This window comes from Heliangelus exortis, chromosome 25 (assembly GCF_036169615.1).
Source record: "Heliangelus exortis chromosome 25, bHelExo1.hap1, whole genome shotgun sequence".
Classification (NCBI taxonomy): domain Eukaryota; kingdom Metazoa; phylum Chordata; class Aves; order Apodiformes; family Trochilidae; genus Heliangelus; species Heliangelus exortis.
The window spans coordinates 645,940-669,151 of record NC_092446.1 but is presented as its reverse complement, the minus strand read 5'-3'; the positions used below and the strand labels follow the sequence as shown (position 1 = coordinate 669,151).

Here is a 23,212-nt window from a genome sequence, read left to right as displayed (position 1 = left end):
GCTCAGGTGGGGGCATCCCAAAGGCCACAGGGGTGCTTGGTGCTTTTGTCATTGTTTTATGACAATACCATGAAGGACACCATGAGCAGACACCACTGCAGAGCAGCATCTCTGCCTCTCCTGGCTGCATGCAAACTGTGGGGCTGCTGGTGCCCGGCAGGGCTGGGGTTTGGCTCCAGCTCCCAGCTGAACAAGGAGTGCTTCAGAGGACGTGCAAAAGCAGCACTGGGTGAGCAGCACGCACACCAGTGCTCACATGGGCACGGCAGCAGCTGCAGCTTTGTGTTCCTGCAGCCACCAAACCAAACAGACCAGGGGCCAGGCCTGGGAATGGGCCACAGGAAAAGGGACCACTCCACCAAGCCCACCTCTGGAGCCCAGTGCCAGCCCCTGGAAAATCCTCACTTCTGGAGCAGCCCTGGGCCATCAGGAGGGAGGATTGGTGAGTGAGGGAATCCTCCCCCACAGTGCCAGACCTCTCCAAGGCTTCCCAGGAAAATAACTTCCATCTTTCACATCTTGCAAAGTCTGGCCTAAATAAAGCAGTGCCAGAGCACCCTGTGGATCCCCAGTTGCAGCCCCCCACCTGCATGGCAGCACGGCACCCTGGGGACACAGCACTCTCCTGCCCCACAGGGGACCCTGTTGCATCTGCCCCCCTGGAAAGCTGGAAAATGCCCCCTCCCACCTTATCTTCCCCTTAGCAGTGGGGGTCTTGGCATGTCCTTAGCCCCCATTTCCTCTCCCTGCTCTTGTTGACAAAGCAGCAACAGGAGAACAATGGGGCCAAGGGCTGCAGGGTGACACCCTGCCCCTTCCTTAGTCTGCCTGCTGACTTTCCTGGGCACAGCCAGGGCACCCAGTGGTGTGGGGGGGGGCTGCAGTGGGGCAGGACAGTGCTGGGCAGGGCGGGGGGCACCCCACACCACCCGGGTGCTGCTGGAGCATCTGGTGATGGAGGGGACACACAGAGTGTCCCACACACCTGTGTCCTGGTGAGGAGACCCCAGAGCCAGGAGAGGGGAACAAGGCAGGTGCAGGAGAAGGTCCAGGTGAGGGAGTTGGGGTGAGTGTTTTTATTGCGAGCTATCAGGCAGGCTGACACTCTCCACCTTCCGCCAGAGTCCTTGCAAGGATTAGGGAACCAACCGAAGAGTTCTCTCCAGCCCGTGCCCGCCAAGGCCGGCAGGTTTGGAGACCTCCTGACTGAGCTCAGCCTTCGCTGCAGGCAGCACTGGTGAAGAGCCTGGAGTGCTCCCCAGGAGCGGCCGGAGCTGCGGCGGGTAGAGCCCTGCCAAGCCCCGACTCCTCCTCCCGGGGCACATCCCGCTTGGAGCAGCCGGGGGTCCCGCACCCCCAGGACCCCGCGGGCTCCTCCGCCGGGACACGCGCGCCCCCCAGCGGCCAACGCGGGGAACGGGGTGGGGGCGGGGCTTATACGGGCGGGGTCTCCGGTGGACGATGCCCCGCCCACATCTGACTCCGCCCACAGACGACCCCGCCCACATGCGACCCCGCCCATCGGGTGACCCCACCCATCTAATCCCCGCCCGTTTGGATGAGGCCCCGCCCCTCGCCGCCTGCGCGCTGAGGTTGCGCTGCGGGGCGGGGCCGGGCCGGGCCGGGGGATGCGGGTGGCGGGGTTGGGCGTGCGGGCCTCCCGCGGGGTACCGACCCTCACCCGGGCCCGGACCGGTACCCGCACCGGTACCCGGACCCTGCTGGTGCTGCCGCTGCTGGTTGCGGCGCTGTGGATGCCGGCGGGCGCTGAGGCCTGCGCCGCGCCCTGCTCCTGCCGCCGCGGCCTGCTGGACTGCAGCCGGTACCGCCTGCCCGGCGGGCCGGGACCTCGGAGGATCCCGCCGCTCCCTGCCGGCACCACGGGACTGTGAGTGAGCGCGGAGGGAAGGCCGGGGGAGCGCGGAGAGGCCGCGGGGCCGAACGGGCGGCGGGCGGCGAGCAGGCCGCGGCCTAACGGGAGTGTGCGGGAGGTGTGCGGGCAGCGGGCCTGGGCGGGCTGCCGGCCGCCGCGGTGTGTGTGCTCCCCCGGGAAGGCCCTGGCGGCGGGGGGGAGCGGGGTTCCGGGGTCTGGACGGTGGGAGCGGCCGAGTCGGAGCCGCTGGAGCGGAGGGAAAGAGGGTCCGGCCCCGCCGGGGAAGGGACGGTGGTCCCGGAGCCCCCCGAATGCACCGTGCGGTGAGACGGTGAGGAGTGAGGAGTGTGAAGGAGCAGCTGTGGGTAGTACGAGTCCGGGTCATGTCCGTCAAGCTGGGACTTAACGTTTTTCAGGTGAGGCTGTAGGATGCAGTCTCTCAGGTCCTGCTGGGGAATATTCCCTGCAGCCCCCCAGCTCTGTGCTGTGCCAGCTCCTGCGGGTGGTGTTTCCCCTGCCTCATGGCACTGTAACCTGGTGACTCCCTCCTTTTCCCTCAGGAGGCCCCTGCGGACTCCACTTGACATTGATTGCCACTGTTTTTCAAAAAAATCTCCCCAAGACAATTAAGAGCCACCCTTAGACTCTGCTTCCAAGAGTTTAATTAAACAATATGCTAAACAGAGTTCACACGGGCTGGCACCCATACACCTTTATCCTTCCTTGGCCATCGCTGTCTTGGTCACCACTGTGTTTGTCACCTTTGGCTGCAGAGAACTGGAGCAGAAGTGCTGAAGTCTGAGGGGTATCAGAAACCACTTCTGTGCTCAGAGGAGTTCACAGGCTCTCCTGGAGTGATTGTGTTTTCTGCTTGATAGAAATAACAGTATCCCAGACCGAGGAAAAAAGCTTGTTTGGAAGATAGCATAAACACACAAACCACTGCTCAGTCAGCTCCAGGAATTCCTCTAGCAGCACTCAGGTCTGGTCTGTATTAAAAACGGAATGTCCAAGGAAACTTGTCACCTCCTTGCCCCTTCTTGGTTCTGTAGTTCTTTTCCTTCCCTGCAGGTAAGCAGTTGGAAGTGTTTAAGAGAAAATGTGTATTTCAGCAGAAACACAGCTAACTTGTCTGTTAAACCTTTCCTGTACAGAAAGGTACAAGGGTATCTTAAACTTAGCACTTATCAGGGGGTGTCAGTACCTAGAAAAGTGCCCTGGAAATCCATCAGGTGGCTGATGAAACCAAACAATATCTCTGCTCTTCACAAGTTTTCAAGCTTCAACAGATAGTTGTACCCTCTCTGAGCTGACAGAGGGTGTGTGCAGAGCTCTTTGGCACCAAGTGCAGTGGGAAGAAGTGGTGCTGGCTCTACCTTATGCAACCTGACATATGCAGCAAACAGTAATTAAGTGCCTGCTCTCTGCTGTAGCTTCCAGGATTTTGGCACACAAAGTGTGTGTGTGGGGGGTGGTGGCATTTTTTCTTCACTAGGACAGCTCTAGCAGCTCTCAATCTAAAGGAGCTATAATGCACACAAGATGTTTAACCAGAGTGTATTTTTTTTTTCTCCTCTCGCCTGAAAAAGTCCCTGATGTGCTTTTCCCTGCCAATTTTGTGATATCATTTCACCTAATTTTGAAAACTTCTTGGTTTTCCTAACTCTTTTAGACTCCTTGCAGGTGATGCTTCCGGTGTGGAGAGTTTTTTGTTTAGTTTTTAATAAGACCAGGAGAGCCCCTTTGGAACTCTTTTTTCATGGCTGAAGTATTCAGGCAGTTGTAACTTGATGTTTTCTGCTGAATTACATATGTTTTGTGGATAAACATAAAGGTGATGAAAAGAATAGGATAGTCAAAGAGCAAATATTGTTTTATGTGTGTGCATCCTAACGTTTCATTATTTGGAACAAGGAATTCAAGCCCTGCTTGTAGGGCAGTCACCTGCAGGGGAAAAGGGAATGCTGCTGGCTGCTGCCTTCCAGTCCTGTGGTGTGCCTGAAATTGTGTTTACATGGCCTGGTAACTAGGGAGATGATAGGAAAAAATAGATTAAGTATCAGATAATTAGTTCAGCTAGACTCATTCACAACAGTTTTTTGGGTGGGGTTATGTTTTTATAGCCCCGTGGCTGCTTCAGCACCTGCCCCAGCCCTGCTGTGGGGAGGGAGTGGGGATGCTCAATTGAGCTGAATTAGGATCATTCTCCAGGAGCAGACAGTAATCCTTTTGGGGTGTGTGTACTGTTTTATTTACTCAAGAGATGAATACCACTTCAGCTCAAAATTAATGTTTAGATTATTTTATATACAATGCCAGATGAATCTCTAGAGTAGAAATTTTGTGTGTTTGCTCTGTATCTTGCATAACACAGGCCTCACAGTAAAAATCAAAGTGAAAAATTCTTTTTTTTTGCAACAATCAAGCACTGTAGATAAAGTTGTGATTTAAAGGAAATACACTCTGATCAGGTCTTTTTTTTTTCAAGAAACTTTTTCAACCAAAAGTTACTCAATTCAAACAGAGAAATAGAACTGTCTAGACAAGCCAGAACCTCCTTTTCCTTTGGTGAAGGAGGAATTTTGTGTATTGAAACTATGGTTTAAAATTTGTAGGTTGCATAAAGCGTACATGTGAGATTTTTTACTCCTGAAGTTAGAATAACTTTTCTCTTTGTTCTCTAGGGATTTAAGTCATAATAATTTACTGTCATCCAACTGGAGCATTGATTTGTCTGCTCATACACTACAAGAAGTGTAAGTTAATTTTTGAGGATAAACTCTAGAGATTTTGTACCCAATTCTAATTAGTACATTTCACTGCATGTCTAGGTATCTGGTCTGACTTGTGTAAATATTCAGTGCCAGTTAACTACAAATGCTCTGTGCTGGCAGTACATTTTATGTATAAAACTGTTGCTTTGTGAGCAGAAAACATTTTCATAAAAGGTTACATGACCAATATTTTAAAAGAGAAACCGAGATGTTTGTTTTGACTATGCCTGATCCACAAGAATGGAAAAAAACTTGTGTACTTCACTATTAAATTGTTCAAACTATCAGTATTTAGGCTTTTGGGGAATCTTTTTTGTCAAGGACTAAGTATTATTAACATAAAATCATTAAATGTGTTCTGTGATAGAAGTTATTTCTGGTCTGTACAGAATAGGTTTTCTTTTCTTTGAAGTGCCAATAATCTCATTTTTTTCTGTTTTTAAGGAAAATGAATTACAATGAGCTAAGTGAAATTCCGTATTTTGGAGAAACAACTTCTAATATAACCCTTCTCTCATTGTAAGTAATGGCTTGTCTGTCTTTTTCTCATTTAACAGGTAGGAGAATGGTTATCAAGCTGCTGGAAAACTTAGCTTCTTTTGTCTTGAAATACTACTTATGTAAAGTGCCTTAGGGAATATGTAAGCACTCTTTAAAGAAATACAAATCAGTTAGACAATCAAGTCATCCTAAATTACCAATAAAATGCAGTTAACCAAACCAGGCAGCTTTGAAGGGAAGGGAATTCAGTCTAGGAATGAGGATTCCCACAAGGAACAGACCAACTACAGGCCCCAGAATTTGAATCTATTCATAACTCAAGGTGGCAAATTGCTTTTGGATTTTCATTATTGCTTTAGGAATGAGCACTCTGAAGTGCCTGCTACATCCCCCACTTAAGAGGCTCAATAATGCTGTTGATACACAGAATCCTGTGGTTGCTTCACCCATGCAGCTTGAAGGTTGGCACAGTTTGATAATCATGTTTTTTGTTGGTATTTTTCAGGGTACACAATACCATCCCAGAAATAAACGCTGAGCAACTCCAAGCTTACCTTTCATTGGAAAATCTAGATCTTAGTTCTAATCTTATCTCAGAAATCAAAGCTGCTTCTTTTCCAAGGATGCAACTGAAATACCTGTAAGTAGGAGTGATTTGTTGTGTCTGGGATTCCTGGCTCTGCAGCAGTAATGCTGAAGGCTGCACCTGCTCTAAGTTACTGCCTTTAGGTAGGCAGTGGATGTAGTTTTGCACTGGCAACTTAGCTTGAAATAAAATGTGCTTGAAATAAAATAGTTTTCATACCAATCTGTATTGCTTTCTCTCAAACAATATGGGAAGCAATAACTGCAGTTGTCAAAGTGCAGGTACTTGACACAGCAGGGATGGTGAATTATTTCTGCCCATTTTGATTAAATCACTGTTGACATTGTCTTGACTGTGTCTGACTGAAGAATCAGCAGCTCCTACTACTGATACCTTTGGGAAAGATTATTTGGTTTGGTGTATCAGAATTGAGATTTGACAAAGAACTTGAGTTCTGATAAAAAGAGTTTGCTCTGAAGTGCTTGTGTGTTTTGAGTCTGTAAAATTCTCCATGTTCTGAAATGCTGCTTCTTTTCCTAGGAATCTGAGTAACAACAGAATAACTACTCTAGAAGTAGGCTGTCTTGATAACTTATCTAGCTCACTAATGGTGGTAAAGCTGAACAGAAATAGGATTAGTGTGATTCCACCAAAGATCTTCAAATTGCCTCACGTGCAGTTTCTGTAAGTAGCAATCTTGAAAGCTTTGAAAACAGCATTTGCTGCCATGGTGTCCATCTCAGTGTGTGCTCATGGCTCTGACAAAGTGGTGCTTATCCAGAGATGTCTTAATATTTGACTGCTGTCTTTTTATAAGGGAACTGAAAAGGAACCGGATTAAAATAGTGGAAAGTCTTACATTCCAAGGACTGGAATCCTTAAAATCCTTGAAAATGCAGCGCAATGGGATTAGCAGACTAATGGATGGAGCATTCTTTGGCCTGGGTAATATAGAAGAATTGTAAGTATGCCTGGTTGTGGGATTTCTTTGAAGCACTGTATCTGTGGTGGGTTGTGTCCTTTGTGGCTTTCCTTACATCAAGGCAGTATGGAGAGATCAGTGAGCATCACAGGAAAAGTTTATGTTATTTTGGTGTCATGTATGGTTACTTCAGAGGTGGAAAGATATTGGCTCTCTCCCCAACTTCTTTATACTTGGTGGTCAGGAATGCTTTGGCTCTGTGGGTTGCTTTTTGCTGGTTGGAACGGTTCTTTGTTGTGTGATTGTTTGAAAGGTAGTGCAGGGGTGTGCCATGCAGTGTTAGAAGAAGTTGTTTTTTTTTAAATAATGTTTGGGAACAGAGATACAGTTTTGCTTCTGCCACTGGATCTCTGCAGCTGTTGTTGAGTTACTCAGTTCTTCATATTCTTCATTTTGTTCACTCTTTCAGTTTCAGTGGAATTAATAAAATCTTGCATTTCAGGTTGCCTAAGGCTTAACGTTGGTTTTGAGATCCACAAGGTGAAATTTTGTAAATATGTTCATTGATTACCCATTTGGCAAATGCTTTTCCTTCTAATTCCTTAGAGAACTGGAACATAATAACTTGACAGAAGTAAACAAAGGCTGGCTGTATGGTCTGCGGACACTGCAACAACTCTATGTGAGCCAGAATGCCATTAACAGGATCAGCCCAGATGCATGGGAGTTCTGCCAGAGACTTGCTGAGCTGTAAGTTCTGGGCTGCTTTTCTTTGGGGATTTTGTGATGTTGCAGTAACAGATTGGATAGCACATACAGAACAGTTGTGAATGACCAAAGGAAGTACTTACTTTGTAGGCCCATTTTAATGCTGTGTATTTTACTTATTTTTATAAGTGTTCTGTTAGAGAAGTTAATCCAAACTCAGTAGTTCATAGAGTTCAATAGCATCTTCATCATTAATTCCTCTTTACTTGTATTTAAAGTACATGTTCAATGTTTCCAGAGACTTGTCATACAACCAGCTAACTCGCCTCAAGGAATCTGCCTTTGTGGGACTTGGTTTATTGGAGAAGCTAAACCTGGGTGACAATCACATCAGTCACATTGCAGATGGAGTTTTTAGAGGTCTGACAAATCTTCGAACCTTGTGAGTACAGAAAACTTAGAGTTCAAAATCTCAGTTTAATGCAGCAAAACCTTTGGAGATGAAGGAAATGAGTATTGCCCTATGGAAGCCTGTGATCAGTGCTTGGGGCTGTGTGCAGGGGTGGCAGCACTGCTGATCTTTTGGTCTGCAGAGATCAGGGAATTCTGGCCCAGCTAAAACCAACCAACCACTTAATTTTACTGCTGATAAGAAACTGTGGCTTGGTGACCCTGAGTGCCCAGGTGCATGTCACACCAGTAGTGAGGTGTGGAAAAATGCCATTTGTGGAGTAAATGGTCAGCCTGGAGCTCTCTGTGCCAGAGGATTGTGTTAGGGTTGGAACTTGGGCAACCAGCAGGGAAGGCATTTGGTTGGAGCAGGTTTAGCCCACCCTGCTCTACTGCTGAAGTCCCAGGCTTGGTGAGTGGGAGGAGGGCAGGATTACTCCTTGCTGTCAGAGGCACAGCTCTGTGCTTGCCAGGACCTTTCATAGCAGCTGCAGCTATTTGATATTTCTGACAAGAAAAGACTCAATCCTGGCTCATAATGGAAAAAAAAAAAAAGTGTCCCAAGTAGATCTGAACACTTGTAATCATCCTAAACAATGGTAGTTGAGAAAGGAGTGAAAGTTTGTAACCCCTCTGTCTGTTCATTAAATAAATGCTTAAATAAGCAAACTCACCAGAGAGATTTATGTAAGCAGTCATAATCTGTTAACCTTAATGCAACCTTTTAATGAAATAATTAAAACTAATTTCTTAGATTTAGAGTAGCATGAAAAAAAAACAAGAGCAGATTAATTAGTAGTTTTTCATGGGCTCCTCAGAGGCATCAGCAGCTGAAGGGTTGGCCATTTGCTCTGGGGTTGGAATGTGCAGGACACAGGGCAGTGGTGATTAACAGGGCTCCAAGCATTCGAGTCCAGCCAGGCATGAGGAGCCAACTCCTCAGCTCACACAATGAGGGGCTTTTCTTTTGGGTTGCTCACTCATTTTGCTAAGTGGTCTGAGCAGTGGAGTGTAAAAATGCTTCAAACAACATGAGATACTGCATTGCTGTCAGATTTGTTCCATTGTTGCCTGTACACTGGTTGTTTCAATGCCAAGGCTGATGTAAACACTTCTCTGTATGTTCACCTCCTGCTGCTGTCCTGCAATGTAGCTTTAATTAACATTAATAAAGTGTTAGACTTTATATTAACTATATTAACACAGGGACTTCTGTGCACAATCATATCAAAGCAGATGAAAACTGTGGCTTTGATGGAAACTTGGCTTGGTCTTTACCACTCAGCCAAAAAGTACAACTGAATTTATTTTTGCCTTCTTTTTAAAAAGCATTTAATCCTCTCGGAATAATTTTGCTGTATTCCTTTTGCTGTTGAGACTGCTCTTCTATGTGAGGGGCCAGAGTGCTGTGCAGAGGTCAAACAGAAATCCCATTAGCTGGTAACAAGATTTGTGAGCAGAATATCAACTTCATTCTGAAAATCTACTCCTTCATGCCTGGCAGCCTTACCCAGTAACCTGTGTGTAATCTCTTAATATGCTAATGCTATTATAAGCCTGTTACTCAGGAAGATTAATGTTGCTGGTGTATTGGTTAATTCACTTACATGAACCAGCTTGCTTCAGGAGCCTCTCCCAAATTCTGGTGAAAAGTCCATCACATGAAGTGCAAGTCAGACTGGGTCTTTCCCTAAATACCACATCAAGTAATTGTGCTTGAGGATTTGTTTGTGGTTCTGTCTGCAGCCCTGATCTCGAGCAGGTCTGCTTTCCCCTGCATCTCTGAAATGGAAAATTCATCTTCTGATAAGCTGCTTTTTATGAAAGATTTGAGGCCTTGCAGGTGACACTGTGCCAGAGCACCACAGCAGGCCTGTGCAGCAGTGAGTTCTCTTCCCCAGCTCAGCTCACCACTGGCACTGGTCATGATGTTGTTTTGGGGTTCTTTATGAGAGCTCTTCTCCTGCAGGGATTTGCGGAACAATGAGATCTCCTGGGCCATAGAAGATGCAAATGAAGCATTTGTGGGACTCAGCAGGCTGGATAAACTGTATGTATTACAAACCATTGAAATGACAAGACTTCCCAGGCATGCAGAGTAGAGGGAGAGTGCAAAATATTAAGTACCTGTGAATCAGAGACATGAGGCAGAAAGCCTTTCTATAGCTATGTTCAGTGTGTTTCCCCATGTATGCTACAACATCTTGATATAGGCTTGGGTTCCATGTTCAGAAACACTGGATCACCTTCCAGCACTAACATGAAGAAGTTAAGCATAAGTATTTGAATGCATTTATTATTGAATAGCCCAGTTCTGCTGTGTGGTGGTTGTCACATTTTGTGCTTCCTTAGTTTGGGTAAAACTCTTTGCTTGTCAAAAACAAACCCAAACAAACAAAACACAAGCAAAATATTTTCAAGCAAATATGAAACATTTTTGTTAATAGCTTTTCAGCTTAGACTATGCATTTTCATCCAGTGCCATGTGCTTTGTAGGAAGCTTCATCTTGTGCAGTCTCAGACATTAGTGACAACAAATAGCTTGGTATAAGGGTTCAGGAACTAACATGATTGTGGCAGATGGGAATCAGGAAGTTATTGCTTCACTCCCAAGTTGTACTTAGCACTGTTCCATTCAGCTGACTTAAATTGTCTTCTGACACATAGCTAACCCAAATCTCTAAGGATGGAAAAGAACCCTGTTCTTAGGAAAATTTGAGCCTTTAAGCTCAAAAAATAGTGCTTGAGCTTTTAGCTCAGCTAGAATCAGAAAAACTTAGTTAAACACGATAGGAAACTACTTCTGGGTCTTTTTTGTGAACTCCTGGATGCTCAGGCTGGTTTGGGGGGCTTTATCTTTCAGAATCTTGCAAGGAAACCAGATAAAGTCAATTACCAAAAAAGCATTCTCTGGTCTCGAAGGACTTGAACATCTGTAAGTATATTACTTTGTAGAACTTCTAATTATTTGTCAACTTCAGTCTTGTATTCTCTGTCATATTGCCAAGAATTTAACTGAAACAGCTTATTAAATCATACTTACCCATTATTCTCTTTGCTTAACTTCCAGAGACTTAAGCAACAATGCAGTGATGTCCATCCAAGAAAATGCATTTTCTCAGGCTCACCTGAAGGAGCTGTAAGTTCATGACAATAATTTACAGATCTCTTTCAAGTCCTACCTTGTCATCTATCCTTCAGCCATTGTAGGACAGGCTGCAGTTGACTGAAGCATGTCTGCTTTCATCATAAAATACTTTAACAATTCTGGTAAATTACCAGCTCAAAGGCAGTAGCAGTATACTTAGATTTAAGGCTTGATAAAGTCTGCACCTGTTTCCTTAGTTGCCATTAGTAGAAAATAACATTTTGTTGCAGTGCTCCACTGTTACGTTTTTGTAGCATATGATGTTTCAGGCAGCTCAGCACAGGCTAGCATGTAGACAGTGAACAAACAAAGTAATTAATCAGGAATCTTTCAAGGGGCTAACAAACATTGCGTTTTGTCTTCCTATTTTTGGGGCTAGGAAAAAGCTGGATTTTTTTTATATCATATAGAGCTATTTTTAATAGCATGAAATCACATGTAGGAATGTGAACTATATAAACTTCAACCACACTTTTGTTTTGCCTTGTTTCTGCAGAATTCTGAACACTAGCAGCCTGCTTTGTGACTGCCAGCTGAAGTGGCTGCCACAGTGGCTCACTGACAGCCAGCTACAGGAGGCTGTAAATGTGAGCTGTGCTCACCCTGAGTGGTTGGCAGGACAAAGCCTTCTCAGTGTGGACCCTGATGATTTTGTCTGTGGTTTGTATTTTTAATGACTTTTGATACAAAAACATGGTAACACAAACCCATGCAAGTACCTTTCTGAAATCAGGCTGTGGCCCTGCTGGAGCTGCTGGGTCTGGGCTGGGAGGCATCACTCTGCATCACAGGGTTTGCTCGGGAGTTTGGGAGTTAATTCTGTCACTCTTCACTCTTTTTTTTTTTTGTATTTGATCACTAAAGCTAACCTGAGGGAGTCATTGCAGTCAGGAGACTGCATTGTTTCTCATTTTACATTGCTGCTAAAAACTGATTATGCTTCCATTCTTCTGCTTATGAATGCCTTTAGCTTTGGGAGGGCTATGTGGCACTTCCTTACTGGTTCTTGTCCATACTGGCAAGGCTGGAGTGTTTAACACTCTGGCATGTTTTCTGATGCCCATATTCTTCATTCTGACACCACTGCTGTGGTGCCCAACACTGAATGCTTCTGTGTCTTTGCTGAAATAACACGTACTTGTAGGAACTCTCATCGAGTGGGACGAGATAGTGAGCTACCAGCTTGCTATAGAACTTAAAGGCTCTTCAAGATGTTTAAACTATCTGAAACTGAGTCACAGTCCTTCATAAAACAGCCCAACTCTTCAGCAGAGCATGACTTCTGTGTGTGATCTAAATATAGCAAATTCCAAGCAGTTGTATGAAGGGCAGGGTGCTTCTCTGCTGGTTCTCAGTGCTTGCTCTACATGGCTATGTGTGATTCTAATCCTCTTTCACAGATCCATTTCCATCTGAAAATAAGCTAAATAAGTGCACCACAAGCAGGACAGCTGTTCCCAAAGCCTTTCTTCTGCTTGTATTGTCTTTTGAGTGAGTTTTCTTGCAATATTAATCACAGGTTGGAGAGGAGAGTGATCTTGGTGCTTTTATTTTCAGATAACTTCCCTAAGCCACAGATAAGGGTGCATCCTGAGACCACAGTGGCTCTGCGGGGCATGAACGTGACTCTGACCTGCAGTGCTGTCAGCAGCAGTGACTCCCCCATGTCCACAGCCTGGCGCAAGGACAGTGAGGTGTTGTATGATGCAGAGGTGGAGAATTTTGCCAGGTATCAGCAGCGAAGTGGTGAGGTGGTCGAGTACACCACTGTCCTGCATCTTTTCAATGTGAATTTCACTGATGAAGGGAAGTATCAGTGCATCATCACCAATCACTTCGGCTCCAATTATTCCAACAAAGCCAAGCTGACTGTTAATGGTAAGCAATCATGGTGACAAAGGAGAAACACTTTTAACCTAAAGCTGTATTTAAATAGCTCTAAGTTTATTTTTGACTGTAGCTGACCCAAAATAGTCTTGCAAGACTGTCACACTGGTATTTAGAATTATCAAGTACCTTTAAAAAGCAGGAAAGAAGTGTGGGGGGGGGTTGTGGGTGAAAAGCCTTCTGTTCACTTTCCAGAAGGGACAGCAATCTCCCTTGCTTTAATTGTAACACAATCAGTTATTAATCTGGTTAAATGGAGGTAAAGTCTCCTAAACTAAAAGCTCCCTCTGCTGTTTCTTCAGAACTAAGCACCTTTCCTATGCGTTTGTCAATCCAGGAAAGATTCAGATAAAAGTAGCTTGTGGGATTGGAAGCAAACTCTGAAAAATCAATTATGAATCCTTTGGTTTTAGTTGTAATGATTCTGTTTATTTTGGCTTAAGGCAAGGGAGTGATAATGCAGTGCTCTCATCTCTGGGGCCCTCTGGTTCCCATCATACTGGGGGGCAGAAGTGCTCCTGTTGCTTTTGCTCATCCAGGACAGATAATGCCAAGTTGCACATGATGAGATGGAAGTTCACCTTTCCTTATTACCAGGGCAGAAAAAGTGTGAGAAAAGGCTTATAAAGAAGGCTAAACTCTTTCCCTGCCTTTCCCCCCAGGAAAAATGTTGTCCTTTTTATCATCTGAATGAACACTGTAGATGCTGTATTTGAACTTGGAGGATAAAAATCTTAGAAATGACCAGAGAAAATTTGTGCAGTTCTTAAGGAGAATCTGCATCTGTATATTAGGGAAAATAAAAGTGTTTTAGATTTGCTTTCAGATATTCTGTGTGCCGTGGAGCTTTTGCTACTTTTTCCCTGTTATGAAAGCACTGAAGCTGTGTCTCCTTTGATCAGAGCTGCCCTCATTCCTCAAAACCCCCATGGATCTCACCATCCGCACTGGGGCCATGGCCCGGCTGGAGTGTGCTGCTGAGGGCCACCCTACTCCTCAGATCTCCTGGCAGAAAGATGGTGGCACAGACTTCCCTGCTGCAAGAGAGAGGAGGATGCATGTCATGCCTGAGGATGATGTATTCTTTATTGCAAATGTGAAGATAGAGGACATGGGAATCTACAGCTGTATGGCACAAAACATCGCAGGGGGTTTGTCAGCAAATGCCACACTGACTGTGTTGGGTAAGTGGTGTGCTGATCTCTGCTGATATGGATCCCTCCACTTCTGCACTGGTGGTGCAGCTTGTCTCTGAGTAGCAAGCTTAACTCCTGAAGAGTGGAGTTAAAATACAAAGAGCAGCACTTGGTGCAGTTTGTGAAGCGTTAGGAGCCAAGCTGCAGTGCTGACCAGTGGCATTGGTCTGGGCTTTGCAGGAGAGGACCAAGGGGCATATCCCAGTCCAGAAGTGTAGAGTAGGTAGATGATGTGTGTTGTCTTGGAACAAATTTAGTCACAAGTAACACAAACTGTGCTGAATAACAATGGAAGGATAGTTCCTTATAGAGTGCAGTATTATTTGAAGTCCCAGGTTTCTAATATTACTGTCACATGCAAATTTAGAGTTGGAATGCATAAGGCAGACTGTGGCTGGCATGATTTTGGGGGTGTTTGATGTACCTGTGTTTTCTGAGTGATCCAGCAAAGAGCTGTACTTACAGGATTTCCTCCATCATATCCCTCATTGCTCAAGTTCAGGTTGTAAGATCAGATTTTTAAACACTATGGATTTACATACTGGTGCTGTACAATGAAGTTATCTTACAGTATTATTTTTTTTTTCCTCCAATGTCACAGAAACTCCCTCCTTCGTTAGGCCCCTGGAAGACAGGACAGTGACACGAGGTGAAACTGCTGTCCTGCAGTGCATAGCTGGGGGCAGCCCTGCCCCACGCCTCAACTGGACCAAGGATGATGGCCCTCTGGCAGTCACAGAAAGACATTTTTTTGCTGCAGCAAATCAGCTCCTCATCATTGTGGATGCTGGACTGGAGGATGCTGGGAAGTACACGTGCATTATGTCCAACACCCTGGGCACTGAGCGTGGCCATATCTACCTACATGTCCTGGCTTCCCCAAACTGTGACTCTTCCCAGGGTGGCATTGTCCACGAGGAGGATGGATGGACAACCATAGGTATTGTGATCATTGTTGTGGTGTGCTGCGTGGTGGGAACATCCCTGGTGTGGGTGATTGTCATCTATCACATGAGAAGGAAGAATGAGGATTACAGCATCACTAACACAGGTAAAAGGCAAAAGCAAGTCTGGAGCCCTGTCTACAAATGTTTTCTGGACCTGTAAGTTCCTGTTCTGGCCCTGTTAGTTTTGAGCCAGCTCTGTGTATTTTTAGTCACAGAGGCAGCAAAAAGGAAACCATGTGTGAGCTGAAGCTCCAGATGACATTTGTTGGTGTGGGTAATAGTATTGGTACTACCTTGAAATCTTTACACTTGGCTGTTAATGTCATGAATGTTAATTCTGCCTTGCAGAAGAGATGAACCTTCCTGCAGACATTCCCAGCTACCTGTCCTCCCAGGGAACTCTGTCAGAGCCCCAGGAAGGCTACAGCAACTCAGAGGCAGGAAGCCACCAGCAGCTGATGCCTCCAGCTGGTAGCTATGTGCACAAAGGCACAGAGGGTAAGCAGTGTGTTCTTGTGTGTGAGCAGGATGCTGGTGCATCTCTGGTCCTTCTAGCTGGCAGCAGTGTTGCACAGCACAGGGCAGTTCTGCATGTTAATATCAAAGGTGACTTCCTAGAGAGGAATTCAGGTTGATTGAAACATTTCCATTGATCATTCTGAATTTGAGGCATCTCCTGTTTCTCTTCAAGTCTTTGTATTCTGCTATAAAGGTGCTTCTGCATCCATCCACATTGTTTAACCTTTGGTTCAGCATCATTTGGGCTCACATCTGCTGTGAATGCCTTTGCATGTAGATGTCATGACTGCTGTCCTTCAAGTGCCAGATGAGTACAGTTTCCTCCAGAGGCTCTTTGCTTCAGGGTTTGTGATCTGTTCAGCAAGGCAGGGACTCCATTAGAGAATTCCTAGGCTAAATGTTAAGGTAGATTTTTAATGCTATTCCTTTCCTTTGGCATCTCAAGAATCCAAGCAATAGAGGTAGAAATAAGATTGACTTGGAAGAAAACTTGCTGTGCCTTTTATCCTTGGCATCAAATTACTGCCTCTGCCAGACATGCAGTCCTCTTGCTGCAGCCATAGCTGCAGGTATTTGCTGGGTGTTGGCTATTTCCCTACCTTCTTTGGACACTTTTCAGAATATTCATATTGAGTCTATAGAGATGCTATTTTTACCATCCAAATGCTGAGCAGCCATCCAGTTCTCTTGCAGGCTGACTTTCAAAAGGGATCCTTCAGAGTAAGTTTTTTCCATCTGTCCCATGATCCATTCCCTCCTCCCTTACTCTTACACTAGGGTCCAGTCTGGAAATAAGAGTTCTCCAGTCTCAGGAAGGAGCTGGGAAGCAGCTTGTCTCAGTGACCACTTTATCACCTGATGTGGGGCTTGCAGGGTACCAGAGCACCAGCAGATGTAGATGGGATCCTGGGTGGACCCCCAGGGAGCCCTTTTGTCCTTGAAACAGGAGAGCAAACATGAGATCACTCTCAGTCATGTCCATGGTCTCTCCCTGGTCAGCCTCAGCAGGGCAGTGCTGTGGGGAACCAAGGGCATTTCTCTTGCTAAGACATAGAAGAGTCTGTGGAAATCAAGTGTCCTTATCCTCTCTGAGGGTATTTTGCTTTTCTGTTGTGTTTGTCAGGTGGCACAGCACCACTGGTGATCTGCTCAGACTGCTATGACAATGCAAACATCTACTCAAGGACACGAGACTACTGTCCCTATGCCTACATCTCAGAGGAGGATCCCCTGGACCAAACTCTCCCAAATCTCATGGTGCAGATGCCTAAGGAAACGTACACAGCACGCACCCAGCATGAAACCAGTACCCTTGATAGTCTCTTAGCAGAGAGAGACATGTCTGTTTTCCTTACCAACCACGACAAAATAAGTGAAAATAAAATCTCCTCCCAGCAGATGAATGGTGAGTGTCCCTTTTCTGTTTTGCTGCTCTGTACTCCCTGTAACTCTGGCCTTCCTCGTGCTGCCCTTCACAGCTAATCCTTCAAGGGTCTGTAGTTTGGGGAGTACCTCATCTGTTTGTTAACCATCTGTTCTCAGTACTATCCCTCAGGTAGCAGCCAGTGCCCAAGAGGTGAAGAGGGTAATGTTAAAAAGATATTCCTTATCTGCTGTGCCTCTCTGGTAGCCTGTGGAATGTGATCCCATGTGTGTGCTTCAAGCACATCTGTTAGCCAAGAGCTGGAGCTTCCCATAGGGCATTCAAATAGCCCTCTGTTTGAGCTGGCCTGAGTTTCAAAGAACTCCAGAAGATACTATTTTTTTATTTTTGTAAATTGATTTGGTTTATGTTGACTTTCTTCCAGGTAGCCTTTTTAAAAATCCACACTGAAAACTGTCTTGTATCTGGTGACTAGCAGATGCTGAAATGGGAGAGCATCCAGTCAAATATGCTGAGCTGCACAACTCAAACCTGCCTGAATTAGTGTTTAGCATAAACTCACTCCTGTTTGTCTTCTAATTTTTCTTCCTCAGAACCCTTTCAGCTTCCCTTATGGGGAGTGAACAAAGACCTGGGGCTCTCCCATGCTCACTTTCTGCATCAGCCATTGGCTCGTGAGACCCCGCGGCCTCTCCGGAGTGAGGGTGTTCCTGAGAGTGACCCTGAGCAAGCTGTTTCACCCAGACCTTGCCACAGGTTACATGAACACAGCTTTGATTTTAGCAGGACACGGAACATTCATGACTACAGTGAAACCACGTAAGACACTAAAATGAAGTCTTGAAAGCAAATCCCTCTCAGCTGACTTTTTGTATTCACTACCTCAGGACTAACCCCAAGGCCAAAGATGCTTGTGTACGTGTGTCTACAGCTGCAGGCTGACCAAACCCAGTCAGACTCCCTAGGAGGTGGTGGCACATTCCCTTTTTATTCGGATTTCTGCATACTGGAAAATGGGAATGTGCAGCACAACACGTGGATGATTAGTGACACCCACAAGAGCAGCACCCAGACATGGATTTTCTGATGTTGGAAGCAGCCTTTGTGTTGGTGCATGCATTGAAAAATCTCTCAAGAATGCAGAGCTATTTCACACCACATTGTCTGCTTGAAAACAAATGTTCAGGGCCTCCTTATGGAATTCCCCAGTAATTGTGAGCATAAAAACTCTTGGCCAGCTTCTTGTTGCTTAGACTTTTGGCAGGCGTCTGTTACCAGTCTAACATTGAGGCTTGTTTTCTCTGATGAATAATGGACTCTAGTTGTAAATAAATTTGCATTTATAAATATTTTGTATACACTAAGCATATAAAAGTGTTGGCTGTAATGTAAATATATTTTTTATTATGCCAAAGTATGTATCATACTGTTAGTCTTGACAGCTGCATATCAAGGGTTTTTTTGGTGAGACTGAAAGCTTGCTTCAGATAGGATAGCTAAAACTGTCTTCATTTTGGAATTTAGGTACATGGTGAAACTGTGATATTGGTGAATGTTATTGTTAGGTACAATTCTGTGTGCATCCAGCCTGGCTGACCTGACTGCAGGCTGGTCCATTGCATGACATTAGCAGAGTTCCAGAGTTCTTAAACTCCAGGCACCCGTCCTGTCCATAGCACATCCAGCCCTACAGACTCTGCAGAACTCAGCTCTGTTAACCTCTGCTCTAGGCTGTAGTGTCCAGCTCCCCAGAAGTTCTTGTAAATGGCAAACAAAAAGAACAGTACATCAAATGTTTTCTTCTGGTCATTTGGAATAGCTGTAAGGTGAGAGTTTCGAGTGGTTTGTTTCAGAAGTTTATCTGAGCTTTTTTCTTTAGAAGCCTTTGTATTGTGTATGTGGCAGAGAGGTCTCTATGTATTTGTCCTGCCTGACAGTTATGTGAACTTCTAAAAGAATATTGTGATGAAAAGCATTGGATTAATAGGGAAAGTCTTGTTGCATTTTTCAAGCTGTAGAATAGCTGCTAAAATGAAAACAGCTGCATGGTGTATTTTTCTAAAGACAGAACCTTTTTGGACCAGCCCAAGAGAGGTATGTAAGACTTCTCATTGATCTATTCCTTGATGGAAGGGTGTGTGGCTGAAGTAGCAGATGCAGTCATGCCAAAGCACAGCTGAAATTTTTGAGACTGGATTATATGTGTAAATGAGAGAGGAAATGCTGGTAATAATCTTTTTCCCCACAGTCAGACCTATGAAAAAGAGCAAATATTATCAAGGGCTCTCACCGTGCTCTCAAAGCACCTGTGTTTGCTTTGATAGCCAGCAGCTTTAGTAGGAAGAGGCTCCAATTGTCCTTGACCTTTGGATAAAGTAGAGAGAAACACAGGTGTGTTAACTCTAGTCTGGGCTCTGACATCTGAAATGTTGTTATAACATACATGCTAAAAGAAGAATCTTAAGTTCATTCCTTTCTGGTTTTATTTCCTCCAGGCTTTTCCTTTCTAGACAGCCTTTCAGACATGGTGCTTTCAATACAAAGTTATCTCTGTTGCAGGAACCCAGTACTGTCAGTTTAAATTCAAATGAGAAAGGTCAGGCCATGAAACTACAGCAGCAGTGTCTCATCCTTTTGGGCTGCTTGCTGCCTTCTCCAGGTGCTCACCCAGGCTGCTGTGGCAGCTTCTTGGCATGTGCAGAGCCCCAGCTTCCCCCTGTTGGGAACACAGCACTCCTGCTGCTGCCCTGTCTCCCATCACCATGGGCAAATGCTGTTACTTTTTCTTTCATCCCTCTCTTTTGTGGAGCTGAGCTAATACAGCTCTGTCACGGTGCAGCTCTTGATGTCCAGACCTTTGGGCACAGCTTCCTAGGGCGTTTGACTTCTCTTTAGGTAGGTAAGATGAAGACCAAGACCTCAAAATCAATGCTGTCTGCACCAGAACAAGCTGAAGTGCTATCTCTCAAAGCCATTTAGAAGCTAAAGCTCTGCTGATTTCTGTGAGATGCTGGCCTATAAAAGCTGTCATTATGAATTAGGACATTTGCATTCCTCCATGAGCAGTGGTATCTCTTGAAAGTCCATAAGGTTGTTGTAAATAGCTGATGCTTGTAAAGGGGTGAATGCTTTTCTGTGCTTAGCATTGTGCAAAAACTCCCTAGGCAGACCTGCAGAAAAAAAAAAATCAAGTCTCTCTTTCCCTTTTCCTCCAGGAGGTGCAGACAGCACAGAGAGGCCATTTTACTTGCAGTAAACACTTTTTCTTCAATTAATGCCAAAGTACTCACGGTACAGGAACCTGGGTTCATAAGACTTGTTCCTGTCACTATATCCTAGTGTCTATTTATATTTTTTCCACATAAGAATGTATATTTTGTATAGTATGTGTAATATATGTTTGTCTATTGTAATATACCTCCACTCAATAAAACACTGTATACATTGAGCGCCCAATGTGATTTTGTTACTTTGCAGATTAAATAATTATTTTTTATTCTATGATATTTAATTTTATAAGGAAAAACAATGCAGTAAACTTTGCTGTCTGGACAGCTGTTCCTGGGCAGCTGCCTGCTTTTTGTATGGTCTTGTATTTTCAAGCCACAACTGCAGGGGGCTGGCCTCAACGATCCGAACCTCTCCTGCAAGCCTTGATTTATCCTGGAGTGCTGTGAAACCCCACCCCATCCCGTGATCATCTCAACAAGATGCTCAGGAAAAACCAGCTGTTGCCTTCCCTGGTAAGTTCAGCTCTCCCTGGTTCATTATGTACATCTCAGCCTGGCACCGTGTCAGAGAACCAACAGCTCTTGAAGATAAGATCATGAATAGTTAATGTTCTCAGTTACCCAAGCATATTTAAAAATTAACACTGAAGACCAGTGTTGATGAGATTAAAAAACTGGGTCATCAAAGAGAGGAAAAAAACAGAAAACAATTGTATCTACCCTGGGGCTTTGCTGATAATGATTGAGTTTTTGTGGAAGGATCCTATCCTTTCCTTACTTAGCTCCTTCAGTGGTTTAAAATTCTGGATATTTCCTTAAACCCCCTTCCCTCCCACCTTCCAGATTCCACTCTCCTCCTCCTCCTCCCCTCTCACAGGAGTTTGTGGCCCCTTCCCCTGGGTTTCCAGACTCAGGAGTGGCAGCACTGGTTGGTTCTGTGACCACCCGTGCCCACAGGTAGCAGGGGAGCTGATGGTTGGGATGGAACAGGGTGAAAATGCAGAACAGAGCAACCTGGGAACATCTCCTTAACCCTGGACCTTCCTGATCCTGGCAGGGCAGCCCAGCTGGGGTCCCCTTTGGTAGGGAAACAGAGAACTGTGAAGGCTGCTGTTTATCTCATTTTCTCCCAGTGAGATGCCATTGATTTGCTCTGTGGTGAGACTCGTGGGTTAAATGGTGAGTGTTGACCCAGCAGGGATGCTGCTGCCCCCACCCTTGGCCTGGGCTGGGGGTCTGCCTGTGGTGGGTGTTGGCACGAGGCAGAGCTGGGCTGAGGGATGGGTTCAGGCTCTGTCCCCAGAGCTGTGATACATGGATCATGACTCTCAGTTCCAGCTCATCTCTCTTGGCTCAAGAAGGATTTCCTCTAAATGAGATCCTCTTGTGTATAACTTGCAAGTAACACTGGGGATAACTGCTCCACTCACCACTTTGAAGGTTCAATATCAAGTTAGGTTTAATGTCTCTTCCAAAGACTTATATATGTAATTCATGCCAGCATTTAGAAAAATCTCCCACGTCCTTGCTCAGATTTATTGTTGATACCATTTTGCCTGATGCTGGATGTTGCAGGGATATCTATTGAGCGGTGGGCTGTGATTTGTGACTTGCCAAAGGGAATTTCAGGCTGCAGAAATAAATGTGCCCTACTCAATGAATAGCTAATAGCCTGCTGAGAGCATCCCTGGCAGCATGCTTGGCTTTGGTAAGGGCTGGCTGAACAGAGTGAGGAGCTGTTCTGCAGAGCAGGACAGGTCCCTTTCTGAAAAAATTTTAATTAACTTAAAACAAATGCCCAGGGAAGGGCCAGCTATTAGCTGCCTTTGCTTCCTGAGACTCATCCCTGCTAATTAAACAGTGTGTCAGTGCAAGTGACCTACAGATAACACAGCACCCAATTTGCATTTAAATTAAAAACCGTATTTTTAAAATAAAGTTTTTAAGCCCTATTTGTTTGCTTTGCCAGGTGTGCACATTATCAAGACCTTTGCTGGTTTTTATTAAGCAGCTCTGGGTTCCAGGGCAGCACAGGCAGGTGCAGACCCTCCTTCCCTCTCCAGATCTGGAGAAGTTTGTGGTGGATCCTCTGCTGCCCCATGATGTGATGAATTCTGCTGGCACCCATGTTTCCCCCAGGCTGTTCATCCTCGGGATGCTGCTTCTGATGGTGAGGGGCTCGTTGTGTCCATTCCAGTGGGATGTCAGTCTCCTACCTGGTGTTTTTCCTCCCCGTGTTGTGGTTACCTGCAGGAGCAGCATCAGCTGTGGTTCCCTCCCCAGGATGGGGCTGTGCCAGTGGTTTCCCACAGTGGTTCCTTCTCTGCCACGGGTGCCCTGGGGCCACTGCCCTGCACCTCAACCCTTGCCACGAGCTCCTAGGCCACAGAGCTTAGGGTCACTGAGCTGGAACAACTTCAGGGAGACAGACTCCTCTGGGTTCACCCACTCTGTCACACCCTCAGATGTTCTCTGGCTCGTTCTCATACAGAGTGACACAAAAGCTTCTGTCCCATCTCCATCCCCCTCTGCAGCAGGGGGTGGGCTGTGCACGGTACAGACCAGGGCTGTTGAGAGCCCTGTCCTGTGGCAGTGCTCACCTGCCCCGTGCCTGGGGCAGGATGTTGCTGCTCCCTCCCTGGGCATTGTGGCTGTAGAGGTACCGGGTTGGTGTTATGCTGGACCCTCCCAGCTCCCTGGTGGTCGGGTCCCCCTGTGGGTGGTGGTACCTGGCTGCCTTTTGCCACCCTGCCCTCCCTTTGGGCTGCCCTCACTCCTCTGCTGAGGCCTGACAGCTTTGATTTCTTTCTTCTGGTTAGAGAACATGAGGTTTTTGACAGCTGCCTCTGCTATTATTCTTCCCTTAATGCTGTTGTTGTTTTGTGCTACTGTCAAATCGCATCTTACTGAAGTTCTTCCCATCCTGTCAGCGGCAGAGGAGCACGAGGGGCTGCGTAATCTCTCCCGGCTCTGTCTGGGGAAATTGCCTTTTATTATTGATAAGGCAGCGCTGCCTTCGGAGGACACAGCTCTGCCACGAGTGGGAGCAGGAAGGCAGCAGCTCAGCCCCACTCGCGGCGAGGTCAG

At 45.8% G+C, this 23,212-nt stretch overlaps 1 protein-coding gene across 1 annotated transcript; it reads left to right on the top strand.

The window, feature by feature from the left end:
* The first annotated feature begins 1,548 nt into the window (after positions 1 to 1,548).
* Positions 1,549 to 20,343, top strand: LRIG2 (leucine rich repeats and immunoglobulin like domains 2). Its single transcript, XM_071768147.1, has 18 exons — positions 1,549 to 1,888; positions 4,558 to 4,629; positions 5,092 to 5,166; positions 5,654 to 5,788; positions 6,275 to 6,418; positions 6,552 to 6,695; positions 7,263 to 7,406; positions 7,663 to 7,806; positions 9,784 to 9,864; positions 10,678 to 10,749; positions 10,885 to 10,953; positions 11,459 to 11,622; positions 12,520 to 12,840; positions 13,752 to 14,033; positions 14,647 to 15,096; positions 15,341 to 15,490; positions 16,635 to 16,916; positions 17,489 to 20,343. The coding sequence occupies exons 1-18, from the start codon at positions 1,629 to 1,631 to the stop codon at positions 17,716 to 17,718; spliced, it is 3,219 nt and encodes a 1,072-aa protein (XP_071624248.1). The 5' UTR covers positions 1,549 to 1,628; the 3' UTR covers positions 17,719 to 20,343.
* Positions 20,344 to 23,212: the final 2,869 nt, after the last annotated feature.

Coding starts and splice junctions, on each gene's coding strand:
- LRIG2 (XM_071768147.1), top strand. CDS start 1,629: ATGCGGGTGGCGGGGTTGGGCGTGCGGGCCTCCCGCGGGGTACCGACC. Junction 10,954..11,458: donor CAGGCTCACCTGAAGGAGCT/GTAAGTTCATGA, acceptor TTGTTTCTGCAG/AATTCTGAACACTAGCAGCC. Junction 16,917..17,488: donor CTCCTCCCAGCAGATGAATG/GTGAGTGTCCCT, acceptor TTTCTTCCTCAG/AACCCTTTCAGCTTCCCTTA.